Here is a 16,035-nt window from a genome sequence, read left to right as displayed (position 1 = left end):
GAGTATACTTAGCACTACTTTCTATTTCACCTTTACTTTCAGGTTAAGGTTTTTTTATTTCAGTGTTCTGGAGAACATGACATTTTAACACAAAAATAGAGTGTATCCTATATTATTATTGATTCATTGGGGAAAAAAATGTTTGTTTAGACAGCTCTGTCACCCCGTTTCCATGCGACGACTGCAGTTATTATAATATAAGCTTCTTTTCTATTAAAAGCTTCAGCATAGCTTGGCTCACCTGGGTGACATCTCATCCTCACCATTTTTATTTTTCCCTCAGCATTTTCCCTGATTTTTGCATTATTTATTTATTTATTTATTTATTTATTTATTTATTTATTAAATAATCATTATTTAAATTAAAGATCAAATTCATATAAACCAACAGCTTTTCTATGAGACTGTGATAGGTGCATTTAGCACTGTATCTAAAACTCTTTAATTATTCAACAAATGAACAATTTCAATTTTAGAATGTTTCTGTAAGACTAAAAGTCACATAAAAATGGTATATTTGTAGGTCCCTGTCACTTCAGGGCCACTTGGAATTATCCTAACCTGCATCAGCACCCTCCATCATACCCTCCTTACTGTGCCTCTGGAACCATTTACCTGTTTTCTCTCTTTTTGTGCCAGAGGAAGCAAGGCCCTTGAACGGTCTGCAATTTTCTGATGAGAAAGAATAATGACATCAGTAGGCAGACTAAAAGAACACTAAAACAATTCTTTGCAACCCTAAATTAAATATCTACAGTGTACAATATCACATGCATGCTTTATTAACTGACCATAAAGCAGTGATGTCTTTTTTATGAGGTGTTTTGGAAATTAGGGAGCTTTAGTAGTGCGCTCACCTTCTGCAGGTCACCATAACGCTGCACAGACTCTGACAGCTCTGTCTTCAGTCTCGTCAGACGCAGCCGGTCTTGCTGTCAAGAGAAAACTAATCAGTTACTGCAAAAAATAGACATTTAATAATACATCTGTCATATTTTACAATTACATCATTCACTTGGCTGCTGGCCTGGTGCACTCTTTCTCATTATTGTATGTTAATAGCCTCAATCCACTCATTTCATACTTTATTAAGAATGCATTGACACAAAGTTTTTAAACCTAGCCTTAAATTGTGTACCTTTGCTGATTTGTCACTAAAATCCCAGACAGTCTAAGTCAAAATTAGACTCTACCCATGTCTAAAATATCGTTCCATTCAGTGGTGTATAATATGTTGGGTCTATACAGATACACAGAGTCAGATAAATGAAGGGAATATTTTACCCGAGAGGAGCCGATGATGATGTCAGATAGCTGTTTGATAAGTTGGCTTGTGCTTGTAATGACTTTATTGGTTTGTTGCTGAATGGAGTGTCTGAAAGAGAGAGAGAGAGAGAGAGAGAGAGAGAGAGAGAGAGAGAGAGAGAGAGAGAGAGAGAGAGAGAGAGGTTTTATGGGTCTTGTAGGTTTATGAAGTGTGTCAGAATATGGTACATCTATTCCAAGGTGTAAAAGGCTATCCTGGCTAGCTCTCTATAGATGATGTTTTGCCAGTTAGAAGAATCAATATTAATGACTGTGTGACATTAGAGCAGAGATGTGTATTGTGGGCCAGTTCCAGATGCATAGTCCAGGTGAATAAAGTCATATGTATCAGGCTTTCTGGCAAATCTTCATCTGCACAAACTATTGTATATAAAATGACAGAAAATGAATGATGGCTATTATGAATAGGGGCAGTGGAAGCTCAGGGAATAAGATATTGGGCTTCTGACTGGAAGGTCATGAGCTCAAAGCCCAGCACCCTCAATCTGCCACTGCTGGATCTTAAGAAAGACCCTTTACACTCAACTTCTCAACTGTATAAAAAATTATATTCATTTAAATAGCTCTGAATATGGGTGTCTAGCAAATTCTATAAATGTAAAATAATGTGTTAGAGACACAATAAATAAAATTGTGATAAAAAAATGTAATTCTATCACAAAAAAATAAATTGAGAACAACATAAGGGAAAAAACTAATAAGAAACCTGATTAGACAAAAAATGGAGATACATGATATTAAATATACACACAAATAGACAAAAAATAATGGTTTTTAAAGTATTTCCAATTTCAATTAGACGGACGGTGTAGTGACATGAGAGGCAGCAGGTAAGGGGTCTTCTGATCAAATATATTCTACTGACATAAATATTTTGTTCTCCTCAAGCGGCCTGAGGTTGTAGATAAGACATTGATTTAGTGTCTGTGCAGTTTTTAAAAGCCAGTGCAGAACGACTGTCCATAGTACCCTCTGCTCCCCAGAGATACGCAGTACAGACCATGTAGACCATCTTCCTCTTAAATATTGATTTAACAATGGAGAATGGAAACAAAGGATGTGATGGAAAGGAGAAATTACTCTAGTGTACTCAGTGTGAATGAAAGGCCTATCACTGTCATATTCAGTCCACAGAAAGACAGTGAACTCTCACAGGCAGCTGTAGCAAGATAGAAATCCTCGGTTTTTCCTCGGCCATTGGTTCTTTAAGTTACAGCTTAGGGAATGTCAAACATGCACTGTATGATGCCAGCTGATTACAGCACATTAATTTTTTTGATCAAAAAACTTTTATACACATGACTGTTTGCTTTATAAAGGCTTAAAGGTTGAGTAGTGGTGATACTCAGCAGAAGGAAGCAAGGATGCTGTATTCCTTATTTTCCAAGTAACTGTGCAATAATGAGTAAGTTCCCTTTTGAGGGAACTCATGGTGGCATCATGGTTAGATGCTATGGAAACGCCTTTCTGAGACCGGTGTCTGAAGCACATGTGGAAGCACACATCAGCAAGACCATAAAAGTGCACAGCATCCCCAGCTTCTTTATCTTCAGGAAGTGTCTGTGTGGATTGTTTGCCTATTTGTGTTTGCCCATCTATTTTGTGCAAATTATTGTAAAATGTCTAGAAAAAAAAAGATACATACGAGTCCATATCTTTGCTTTTTTACAATTTACAACTTACACAATCTTTGTGTCTTTTGTTTGGGAGCTTAGCATGCTCAGTCAGTCCTCAAGGGGGTTGAATGCTTGCATTGCGAGCGTTTCTCTTTGAAAATGCTCTGCTCCTTCCTGGCAAGATCCGAGATGACCACTTCCTCACTTCTGGCCAAGTGCACTCACCAAAAATGTCTTGTTCTTCTCTGATTTCCTCAACAAAGTGTCGAGAAGATTTAGGAATCTGCACTCAGTTCGCATACACATGCTGGTTATGCTGAATAATTAATAGTCGTTGGACTTCTTGAGCACAGGTACAAGCCGATTGAAGGTGAAAAAGATACTTCTCTCCACTTCATCCACATCAACATAGAGGACACCCGAGTGATGTATGCCTTGCTTGGAAAGGCATATTCAGAAGCGGCTCACACGTCTTATGCAGGTCTTGCAGAATTAACAGACTGACTTAGTTAAAAAAAGTGGATCAAGGTGGATCTGGGGTCATTGAGACTATTCCAGTGATCCCTCCACAACGAAACTGTATGCACTAAATTGGCAGCTTGTTGCATAGTTGTGCAAACAATGCCACTTGAACCCAACTGCTCAAATGGTACAGTGCTGGAGTTCCTCCAAGAGCACTTTTCAGCATGGTACCCATGTTTGGAACTTCTGTGGGCACACATTCCCTGGTTTGTTGTTTTTAGGATTAAGCCTATCTGCAGGTCACAAGTTTCTTCTTAGGACCTATCAGTGGTCCTGGAATGGTTATCCATAGCTCCAATTGAGCTGGTAGTGTCTCAGAGAGGTTTCTGACTCTAAAACTGCCTCTTTTACTAGTGTTTACTTCACTGAAAAGAGTAGGAGATCTGCAGGCCCTGTCAATAGCCTCTACCTGCTTAGCTTGCAGAGACTTTTTTCCTCCACCTCATGTATCTCCAGATCAAGAAAGGCTTTATCTACTATGCCTAGTCCCGGCACTTAGGATCTACATCCATCACACTGACCAGTGGCATATCCTTCCAACCTTTGGTTTGATATGATGGTTGCTACAGGGGTAATGCTATTACCAAGCAGCACCTTTCTCAATGGGTTACAGATGCTATTACTCTCTTCTTTGGGATGTGTGGAATGGTTTGTATATAACCTGGAAGGGAACAAAACGATGACTTTCCTGACATTCTAGGCATACTGTATGTCTTCTCTGAGACAATTAGTATCTAGGGATTCTATGATATAGATGCCCTTTTATGGTCACCTGACCACACAATGTCCAATAGAACTGGTGTGTTTTCACACGTGCTTCAGAAACTGGTCTTGTGGGGGCATTCCTTTCTCAGGCAGCCGTATAATACGTGTAACTGGAGAGGATTACCTGACACCAGTACCCTCTAGAAACAGCACAGCAAACACTAAAACAATATCTCTTCAGTCTTCTTCTGCTGTTTAATGTAGGATATGTTTTCTAATGCCTGTTAGGATAAAATATATTTTAGCTTTCTTTTTTATCCTTGTATCTACTTCCTATATGTAAACATGACAAATGAGTAAAGGATGCTTACCTTATGAAAATAACTTTGTAAACTTTGCCACTTGCCTTGGTCATTATGGATAAATATAAATTTAAATTCTAAAATTTTTTTCTAATGGTACTTTGTGACGATATCCATTGTTAAAATCATCATACAAACAAAAGCTGAATTGAATTGATTTAGTCCTTGCTTGTAATAGAAATGGGGTGGTTTATGCCATTTTATTTCAGTTAGTCAATTCTCACCCACCTGCCCGTTATCCCCTATCAAACAACATCTACCAAACCGAGAAAAGTGTAGGAGAGAAGAAAGCTTTGTCTGCCCTCTTTTACATGCATGTCATGATTGACTAGTGTCATGTGTGATTAGTGTTCTTTACACTATTGGCCATGTCTGGGTGGGCATTTTGGGATTTGAGCTTGCAATTATTTGATGATGGGGCAAATGCTTTTCTGATGCACCACATTAGAACGGATACTAACCTATTAAAAGAAGATCTACATGGAATCTGGTCTGATCAGGAAACTCAGTTGTAGGGTATAACATAGAATCTTTAATCTTCATCCTCTCTTTTGACAAAAATACCTGAAGAACCAAGGGTTGCTAGAATAAAGCCAAAATTATAAGGAATTGTAGTGCAACTAATGAGTTCTGATTATATCAAATAGTAAGTACAAAAAATGTGAAACTGGGAATGTTCTTGGGTTCTTTACACCACAAGGGTTCTCTGTAGAATTCTACAATAGAGCACATGCCAGTGTAGCTACAGCATATTTTCTGTAACTTCAAACAGACAATACAATTAGCCACTAGCAATTTTCATGAATTCTTCTGCAATCACATTAGACTGTATTTAAAATAAATAATCTTTTTTAGTTAATGTTATTCGCCACAGATAGTCAATCAACAGATACATCTGTTCAACTCTGATGACATATGTGTCCTCTCCTCAGGAGACACACACATCACACACCAGTGATAGCATTAGCAATGAATTGAGGAAATCACAGCTACCACATGCACTGTCACAACACTACACTGACATCAGACAGGACTGCTTTACACTCACACGAATACATATGAGCCTTCCTGTTAGTATCACTTAACCTAAGTCATGAGAAAACTGAATACAAACATACTGTCTAAAATTCAGTTTTGTAGAGAATTATACTTCTGATGCCATGTGAATCATAATGAAGCAGGCTGTTTTGAATAAACAGTAAAATATGTGTCTCCAGTTATCATTATAATAATGCCATCACATGAAAGAGTGCAGTTCTGCCTTTCTGTTTTTGCTCTGTAGACTGCTTATTTGACCAGTATTGTTATATTCTCAAAATCGCAGAGGTTTCATGAAGTATCAAAGATCAGGCATTCTTGAATATTAAAATATGACTGCCTTATTTTGCCCTTTTTAACAAAATCTTCAGTTTTCAGCAGATAAAGACAAACGCTAAAAATAGTGCATTTTAATAAAAAATGAAAGGCATTGCAGGGATATTGCATAGTAATATTAACTTTGAAAATACTGTGTAGTCAATACTTTATATTTCAAGTAATATTCCTCAGCTTAACTCAAAAAAGACTTCATATGGAAGTTATTCCAAGCAAATTACTCTAATATATTCAAATTCTAATGCACTAAACACCTGCAAAGAATTCTCATGAGCCTCTTCATCGTCCTCTACAGAAGCATCAGCCTCACCCACATCATCTTGAAGGGTTTATCTACTGTATATAGGCAGTGAAAAAAGTTCATTTATTACTCATATTCAGTATTAATAAACTCTCTCTCTCTCTCATTATTGGGCTGTTGAAATGAAATACCTCACACTATAACCCCTGCTTATACCTGGTAATGCATTAAAAGTGGCTGAATCTACAAACCACTACATGTTACTACCCAGCTTAGTCAGAAACACATGGTAAAGGTTATTTTGGTGGAGCTGTCAGAGCTGTCACTGGAGAAAGAAGAGACAGCAATTATTAGTCTGAGCAATTAGATTGGATCAATTAGATTTGCATTGATGACACCATCATGCTCAGACATAGTTACGAGAACAACCCATTTCTGTGCTAATCCTAGCTTAGATACTGCAGTAAATACGTGAAAAATTATGTCCTGTTACATTGTAAAATCCTCCTCCATCTGTAAATGCCTGACACTGGCCAATGCATATTACTCACTGTTCATTTTTTATTACTGTACTGTCTTACTCTGAAAAGGAACCAACTACACAACTGAATGAGACAAAGAAGGGAATGATCTTATTCATTATATAGATAGAATTTTTTATCAACATCTATATTTACAATGCTGTATTGAGTGTTCATGAGTGATTCTGATTAGTCAGAAAGATGAATCATTTTCTCTAACAGCAGCTCTGATAATAGTTCCTACTGCAAGACTTATATTAATACATTTTCTACAATGAGTTTGTTTCAAAAGTTTTTATACATCAGGTAAAATATATAGACACACACAAAATTGTTGGTACCCTTCGGTCAATAAAAGAATAACTCACAATGGTCACAGAAAAAAACTTTAATCTGACAAAAGTAATAAATAAAAAATTCTATTAAATGTTAACCAATGAAAGTCAGACATTGCTTTTCAACCATGCTTCAACAGAATTATTAAAAAAAAAAAAAAACCACCTTATGGAACAGGCCTAGACAAAAATGATGGTACCCCATCTTAATATTTTGTTGCACAACCTTTTGAGGCAATCACTGCAGACGATTCCTGTAACTGTCAATGAGACTTCTGCACCTCTCAGCAGGTATTTTGGCCCACTCCTCATGAGCAAACTGCCCCAGTTGTTTCCGGTTTGAAGGGTGTCTTTTCCAGACAGCATGTTTCAGCTCCTTCCAAAGATGCTCAATAGGATTGAGGTCAGGGCTAATACAAGGCCACTTTAGAATAGTCCAATGTTTTCCTCTTAGCCATTCTTGGGTGTTTTTAGCTGTGTTTTGGGTCATTGTCCTGTTGCAAGACCCCTGACCTGCGACTTAGACCAAGCTTTCTGACACTGGCCAGCGCATTTCTCTCTAGAATCCCTTGATAGTCTTCAGATTTCATTGTACCCTGCACAGATTCAAGACACCCTGTGCCAGATGCAGCAAAGAAGCCCCACAACATAACAGAGCCTCCTCCATGTTTCACAGTAGGGACAGTGTTCTTGATATGCTTCATTTTTCCATCTGTGAACATATACAGTAGCTGATATGCCTTCGCAAAAAGTTCCATTTTTGTCTCATCTGTCCATAGGACATTCTCCCAGAAGCTTTGTGGCTTGTCAACATGTAGTTTGGCATATTCCAGTCTAGCTTTTTTATGATTTGTTTTCAACAATGGTGTCCTCCTTGGTCGTCTCCCATGTAGTCCACTTTGGCTCAAACAACGACGGATGGTGTGATCTGACACTGATGTTCCTTGAGCATGAAGTTCACCTTGGATCTCTTTAGAAGTCTTTCTGGGCTCTTTTGTTACCATTCGGATTATCCGTCTCTTTGATTGGTCATAAATTTTCCTCCTGTGGCCACGTGCAGGGAGGTTGGCTACAGTCCCATGGATCATAAATTTCTGAATAATATGTGCAACTGTAGTCACAGGAACATCTAGCTGCTTAGAGATGGTCTTATAGCCTTTACCTTTATCATGCTTGTCTATAATTTTCTTTCTAATCTCCTGAGACAACTCTTTCCTTCGCGTCCTCTGGTCCATATTGAGTATGGTACACACCATGTCACCAGACAACACAGTGACTACCTGGAGCCCTACAGTATATATATAGGCCCACTGACTGATTACAAGATTGTAGACACCTGTGATGCTAATTAGTGGACACACCTTGAATTAACATGTCCCTTTGGTCACATTATTTTCAGTCTTTTCTACGGGTACCATCATTTTTGTGTCTTCACTGTTAGGAAACATCATCAGAACAGATATTTTAGCTTTGTGCTTTGAAAGAGAGCACAAATAAACAGAGGCCATTTATAGCTGTTACAATGTAAGCCTACTAACCTGATTTGTGGATGTTCATAACAATAAAGTATAAATGGATAAAAATCTTCAATATTCTTAAGAAATTGGCAAAATGCTGCGGAATAAAACAATACAGGATTGAAAAATAACCAAACAAATATGTATGATATTAACAAAAACTACAAGAATGAATAAATGGATGAATTTATGAACAGTTTATACAAAGTAAAGTCTGCATGATGAGGATGAGTAGCAATTATCAAGATGATTTGCACCATATCAATCAAAAAATTAATTCATGCCATTTTGCTCAGAATTTGAAAGCTATCAAACTGTCTACATGCATCATTTAATAGTAATTTGTTTTAGAAATGCATATTAATGTTTTGAAGCCTATTTCTGATGTGGTGTGATTACATCGATCTTTTGCTAAATATAGAGCCGTGCAATGAATTATACCATTTTGACGGTAGTAGAATGAAGAGAGTTAATTGCTCTTCTACCATAAGATAATTTTATGTCTGTCTTCCAGGAATTACAACACAGAGTTTTAAAAGAAGGCTGGAATTCACTTTAGTCCAGAGCATTATCATATAAGTAGGGATGACTCAAGGAGGGTGATGTACACTTTTCTGTATTTTTCAAAGTAACTCAGTGTTGATTTTGGGAATTACTCAGAGGCTATTTTCATCTTCCATGGTGGAACGCCTGCATTGTTTTTATTGACCTCCACCCAGGAGAAAACAATAATATATAAGAGGCACTGAGTAAATGAGCAGAAAAACAATAATATGTTATATGCCATCTGCCACAGGACCATTCCTAGTAATGGAGCATCCTCCATCAGTCATTCTGACAAACACTAAAATGAAAATATATTTCTGGTAACAAACACTCTAGATCAATAGATTCCACAGGGCTAATAATTGCTCAACATTGCACACACACACACACACACACACACACACACACACACACACACACACACACACACACACACACACACACACACAAGATGACAAACAAGGTTTGGGAAGAAACTAAAAATAATGACACTTTTTTTTTTTACAGTCATCAAATTAATTTAGCTAGTGGTATTTGTGGTATACTTTTATAGTACAGAATTTGTAACAAAAAACAGTATCTGTCAGAGAACATAAATTTTTTGGATTTGTTTAATGTACAATTGTCTATTTATGAACTACTTTGACCTATTTCTGTATAAACCTTATTCTAATCATCCATTCATTTTTGCAAAATTATCCAAATTATTATTATAGTCACAGGCAGCCTGGAGTCTATCCAATGAACCTTTGGGGACAAAGAGAGGAGAGGGTGCCAACACATCTCATGGCACAAGGGTACAATCACATACACACTCTCTCACAAACTACGGACTCCTCAGAGATGGCAATCACGCCACAGCACTTGGACAGGTCGAGGAAACGGAAATACTCTGAAGCACCGGAAAAACAAGCTAATCACTCAGGCATCGTGCCAGATTCATTCCAATCGTTTATTAATTTTATGATCAAGTAATTATTATATATCATACATTAGCTTAGGTCTGTAAATGCCTTCCACCAAACCACTTTTATTTACACCACTGTTCCATTTTTATACAAAACAGAATTTAGAATTTCATGAAAATGAATCTAGAAGAAACATGGAATAAAGTGTTATTCCATGTTATTCCTACTCACACATCATATAATAATCTAATTAGCTTATCATGTGGCTATGCAGAAAACGTAGCTTTTGGGTACATTTACATGAACATTCAGAATGCTTAAAAAATGTGAAGTCAGTGCTATGACTTGAAAGTTATGGCAAATGGGTTTGTTTGAGTATTTCTAAAACCGCAGACCTGCTGGTATTTTCATACACCACAGTCTCTAGAGATTGCTCAGAAAGGAGCAAAAAGGAAAACATCCAGTAGGCATCAGCTGTATGGATGAAAATGGCTTGTTAATAAGAGAGGTCAACTGAGCAGGACCAGACTGGTTGAGTTGACAGATCACTAGAGTAACTCAGATAAACATTCCATACAACTGTGGTGAGCAGAAAAGCATCTCAGAATGCACAACACACCAAACCTTAATAAATCATGAGCTGAACATGAGCTAAGGCTGCAGTGGGCACATATTCAAAACTGGACAGTTGAAGATTAGAAAAATGTAAACTGCTCTGATGAATCTTGTTTTACATGCATTATGTCACAAAGCAAAAATCAACACAAACTGGTTTTATGAGCATAAACATTAAATCGCATGTGATTATCCATGATTCTGCATTACTGTGCTTCTGCTGCCTCTAGAACATGTTCTTCTGCTGAAATTAAGTTATGATCACAACAAAACATTTGTTATGTCGAGATCATAAGAAAATGTGGACTTCCATATGAATATGAATATTTTTCTTCGGCCTTTTCAGGCAACAGATTTAAATTCAATACATCACTTTTGTGATCAGGTAGAATAGAAGATTTGCAGCATGAAAGTGTATATGAAAAATCTACAAGAATTGCATAATGCAATCATGTTGTATGGAACCCTCAGAGGTGGAACGTGTGGAATCCAGGTGCAGAGTTTTTTCAAACACACAATGCATATAATCCAAAGCATAATCCAAAAATGTAGTAGAAAAAACAAACAGAGAGTCAAAAGAAAAAGCATACACAAGGGAAACAGATCCAAAGACATTGAGCATAAAATGTGGTCAGTAGACAGGCAGCGTTCCAGTAACCCTAGATCAGTCAACATGGCAAACAAATCCAAAAAAACACAATCCAAACAGCAGGAAAACAGGAAAAACAGAACAAAGTCATACACAAGGAAACTTACAAAAAACAATGACCTGCTTGATATGCAACGAGTTGACAATACTTTGCATGGGAGTTAGCGTTAACCTGGTATAAATACACTAGAACCAGGAAGTAATCTTTGAACCTGAAATCCCTCAGTATTCTGGTGATGAGGAGGGGGAATAGAGGCTGAAGTTTTTACAGAACCCTCCCTCCTAGGAACACCTCCTGGTGTTCTGCTACTTTGCGGTCTCCCCCCGGGGTCTGGGTGCTGGTTAATCAGGGTGGGTTCTGTGAAATTCTTCTTTAGGGGAGGGGTCTAGGATATCACCAGGATTCACCCAGCATCATTCCTCTGGGCCGTACCCCTAACAATGTACTCAAGACATCCCTTTCTCCTTATAGAATCCAGAATAGTGTGAACAATGTATGCTGGAGCTCCACTGATCTCCAATGGTGGTCAGGAGTGTGCTTCAGGGTCCTCATTAGATGGAGGGGTGTGAGCCGGCTTGAGGAGATGGACACGAAAGGAAGGCGTGATGGGGTACTGTGGTGGGAGTTTCAGGCAGCAAGTGACTGGGTTGACCTGACACAGTATTTTGAAGGCAAATGAAAAGGGGAAGGATGGAAATCAAGGTATGGATGGTGAGATAGTCACCGACGGTTGGCCTGCAGTTTCTGGCATCACACCGCCCGCTGAAGGCGCACATGTGCACTTTTCCAGGTTTTTTGGCTGCTGGTGATCCATTCGGCTACAGATGGGACATCTGATGGTTCATCTGACCATGGAAAGAGTGCACTGGAATGGGGTGACGTTTGTGAAGAGTGCATCAGGGAGTTTTGAGCACATTCTTCCAATGCTCCAGCGCTGTTACTTACTGCAAAAATTCTGCAGGGTATGGTTCACAGAAGGCCTGCCATACGCTGAAGGTGAACTGGGTCCTACAGTCAAAAATTATGTCTTTAGGTATCCCGTAGTTCCTCAAGATGTGGTCTACGAGCATTTTAGTTTCCATGGACGTTGGAAGACACTTTAGGGGCACAAGTTTTCAGGCCATGGAGAAGCAGTCTACTGCTACTGAGATGTAGGTGAAGCTCTGGGATTCTGGGAGGTATTTTACAAAATCTTTGGCAATATGAGACCATGGGACATTCTGACATGGGCGCAGATGGCACACGCTTTGACATAGTCTTCCTTGTCTGTAGTCAATGAGGTCCACCAAAATGCCTTGGGCACATTGACCCTTTGGATAATGTCTTGGGGGATGTACAGCTTGGTAGGTGGGTACTCTGTAGGCATGGGTTCATTGGCTTGGCCACATTGAATTTCCTGCATTATATCCCACTGGGTGGGCACAATGATGATGGAGGGTGGCAGTATGGGTTCAGGTGTGGGAAGTTTGTCAGCATGGTCATGGTTGTGGGCCTGATTTACTATTCTTTTTGCCAGGAAATTCAATTGGGTAATGAAGAGAGTCTTTTGCTGTTATGAATGTATCCCAGGTTTGTGATGACCTGGAATGGGTGTTTGGCCTCCTTCCACCAATGCCTCCATTCCTGTAATGCCTCTTTGATAAATAATAGCTTATGATTCCTGGTTGCTTTTCACTGTGGTGAAAATTCTTGAGAAGTAGGCACAGGGGAAAAGCTTGCCTGGTGCACCATGCCACCATGCACCATACCACACTCAATATGTCAGGTTTGCACTCACAGTGAGATATCTTAACATGGAAAGTTACATTACGTGTATTCCTGTGCTAAAGACAAGCAGTGTCCCTGAAACGTCCTCTAAAACAGCAGTGCAGAATACATAATGTGGTAACAAGCACAAAGAGTGTGAATCATTAATCCACTTAGCTTTGTGGATGTGTTTCCCTGATTACAAAGATGGGCTGAAATCAATTAGTTAAGTGATTTCATCTTACCTACAGGAATTTCAATATTTCTAAGTTTTTTAAAAAAAATGTATTTATTTTGTTTGTTCCAGTTTGCAAATGGCCAAATTTTGTGTTTATTAAATCATACCTAAGGAACTCTCAGTCTCAAATAATAGTTTTGGTCTTGCTTAGCTTTCTTGGCAGCTTATGACAGCCTTGAAACTTTAGCCTGAATTTTTGTGAGGTTAGTGCTGAGGTAGCTTCTATCACGGTTTGCCAGTGACACCATGGAGAGAGCAGTCTGTATGTGAGTGTAAGTGTGTGTGTGTTTTGGGGGAGGGCACCAGCCAACCACAGTCTCTGGGCGACTCGTCGCCATCTGGGAGGTATGACCCTGGAACCGAGAGGTTTCCGTGGAAACTGGCTCTAATAGAATCATGGCCGGGGTGCAGCAGGGGGCAAAAGAGAGATGGAAAGCGGGAGAGAGAGGTGTGTAGTCTGGCCCCCTGCACAGACAGACTAGGCGTGGTGAATTAATACTGGACAGAGGAGAGCTCATTCAAGGTCAATTGAGAGAAATGCTGAAAAAGGAGCGAAAAACACAAACCAGTCCAACTTGCTCTGTGGAGAAATAAGGTGACTGAGCGAGAGGTAGTAAAAAAAAACATCCTACATGGCCAATTTAACACTGGAGATCAATATGTTAAATAGCCTCAAAAAATGTAAGCAGATTAAGCATGAATATACACAGAGATGAGATGAGATGACATGAGATACTGGAATGAGTAAGAATCATAGTTTCTTCTGCTAATTTCTTTTGCTTATCCATACAACAGGACTTCAATACATATAAATTCCCTGTAGTAATTTACCTTCATGCTACATACAGAAAATAAAAATTGGATAAAATGGATAATAAACACAGGGAACTGAGCAGGTCTTTAGGGGACCTTGTCCAGTGTTAGAAGACAATGATTGGTAATGATGTTGGACTTAATTGAGCTGGGATTGTATAGCGTACATATTAGTGGAGAAGTGTGTAGTATTAGAATCTGTGAGTCAGTTGCATGAATTCCCGATTGAACTTCAAGGCACATTATAGAACAATTTTGTTAGTGATGTTTACAAATATGTGTAGACAAGAACATTAAAAAAGTTTCTAAATCATTAGTGATTAGTCCTGATAGTGTACATGTTGTTTTTTTTTTTCCGACGAATTTGGCAAGACCCAAATTTTGACAATGCTAATACTTTAATAATAGGTTATTGTTCTAAATGATGTGGCTGCAAATTACTGAGCAGTAACAGATGGTGTGTTTTTTGTTTTTTAGCATCTCACTTGCAGAGAAAACAATAAAGATATTTAGAATTACTATACTGAAAATATCAATTGTTCATATTTTTGCAGGGGCCTTTTATTACCAGTATGACTAACATTAGAATGGCTTCTGCCAAGATAAAAGATATTGTATTGATTAAAGTATTGATTACTAATCATTTAAAGTGTTGCATTTAAAGAAAAAGAATTGAATAAAAAGTCCAGTTCTGTGAAGGTAAGGAATAACATTCAACAGATAGTGTTGTTAATGGACAATAATCCATGCTAGGATGATGCACATTTGCAATGCCTTGCTTTATTTGAAAACACAGAAACTCAATATCCATTATTGTAAGGTGACATTGTGTTTTTGTTGGGAAATATTTTTAGGAAAAATAAAAAACTTAAATATTTCCTCGCGTAAGTATTCGATCCCTGTTCTATGGAAGCAGGCAGGTTACACAAATGAAAGAAATCGCCTTAACGAGAGCACAATTACTTTACCTTTGGCATCCTCCTGTGAATAATTTAACAAGCAATCACAGTTTTTGGATAAATAACTCACTGTTAAAGGATAACTGGTCACACTCTTATAAACGTAGAGGAAAATGAAGACCAAAAAGCATTCCGTAGATGTTAGTTTCATAAAATTATGAAAATGTATGGGGGCACGGTGGCTTAGTGGTTAGCACGTTCGCCTCACACCTCCAGGGTTCGGGGTTCGATTCCCGCCTACGCCTTGTGTGTGTGGAGTTTGCATGTTCTCCCAGTGCCTCGGGGGTTTCCTCCAGGTACTCCGGTTTCCTCCCCAGGTCCAAAGACATGCATGGTAGGTTGATTGGCATCTCTGGCAAAATTGTCCGTAGTGTGTGATTGCGTGAGTGAATGAGAGTGTGTGTGTGCCCTGCGATGGGTTGGCACTCCGTCCAGGGTGTATCCTGCCTTGATGCCCGATGACGCCTGAGATAGGCACAGGCTCCCCGTGACCCGAGAATAGTTCGGATAAGCGTTAGAAAATGAATGAATGAATGAAAATGTATAAATCAGGGAAAGGGTACAAAATAATATCCAAATGATTGATATCCCAGCACATTTGAATTAATATTCAGAAAGTGGAACGTGAACCAGCCAGTAACTGCCAAGAAAGGCCATCCCTCAAAACTCGAACAAAAAGGACTTGTGACAGAAGCCTCAGAGAGGCCCAAAATCACTTTGAAGTAGTTACAAAGTTCAGCAGCTACAAGTGGAGAATCGGTTCACCAGTCAACCACATCAAGAGCACTGCATAATTCTGGCCTGTATAGGAGGGTGACAAGAAAGACACCGTTACTAAAAAATTACCATCTAAAAGCACATCTGGATTTTTCCAAAAAACATGTGAGTAGCCCATGTGCATGTTAATCCCTCTCCACTGCTTCTCTCTTTCTTCTTATCCCGAGGCATCCAGAAAGTGTACCAGCTCCGATTGTCTTGCGTGCAACGAAGACTGAGATGAGGCCGACTCTGTGAAAATCCTGAGGCCTCTAGAGATCTACC

General features: G+C 38.7%; 1 protein-coding gene across 1 annotated transcript in view; it reads right to left on the bottom strand.

Annotated features, from left to right (window-relative positions):
* The window catches only part of tsnare1 (T-SNARE Domain Containing 1), a 125,301-nt gene that overhangs the window by 57,159 nt on the left and 52,107 nt on the right, over positions 1–16,035 (bottom strand). The window contains exons 5-7 of the mRNA XM_060869181.1: positions 1,285–1,375; positions 858–932; positions 616–672 (exon numbers count right to left, since the gene is read on the bottom strand). Of these exons, the coding sequence (XP_060725164.1) occupies positions 616–672; positions 858–932; positions 1,285–1,375 (223 nt within the window). The remainder of the gene's footprint in view (positions 1–615; positions 673–857; positions 933–1,284; positions 1,376–16,035) is intronic.

The sequence above is a fragment of the Tachysurus vachellii genome, chromosome 5 (genome assembly GCF_030014155.1).
Source record: "Tachysurus vachellii isolate PV-2020 chromosome 5, HZAU_Pvac_v1, whole genome shotgun sequence".
Taxonomy (NCBI): Eukaryota; Metazoa; Chordata; class Actinopteri; order Siluriformes; family Bagridae; genus Tachysurus; species Tachysurus vachellii.
Note: the sequence above shows the minus strand (reverse complement) of the source record. Positions and strands in the feature narration are given on the sequence as shown.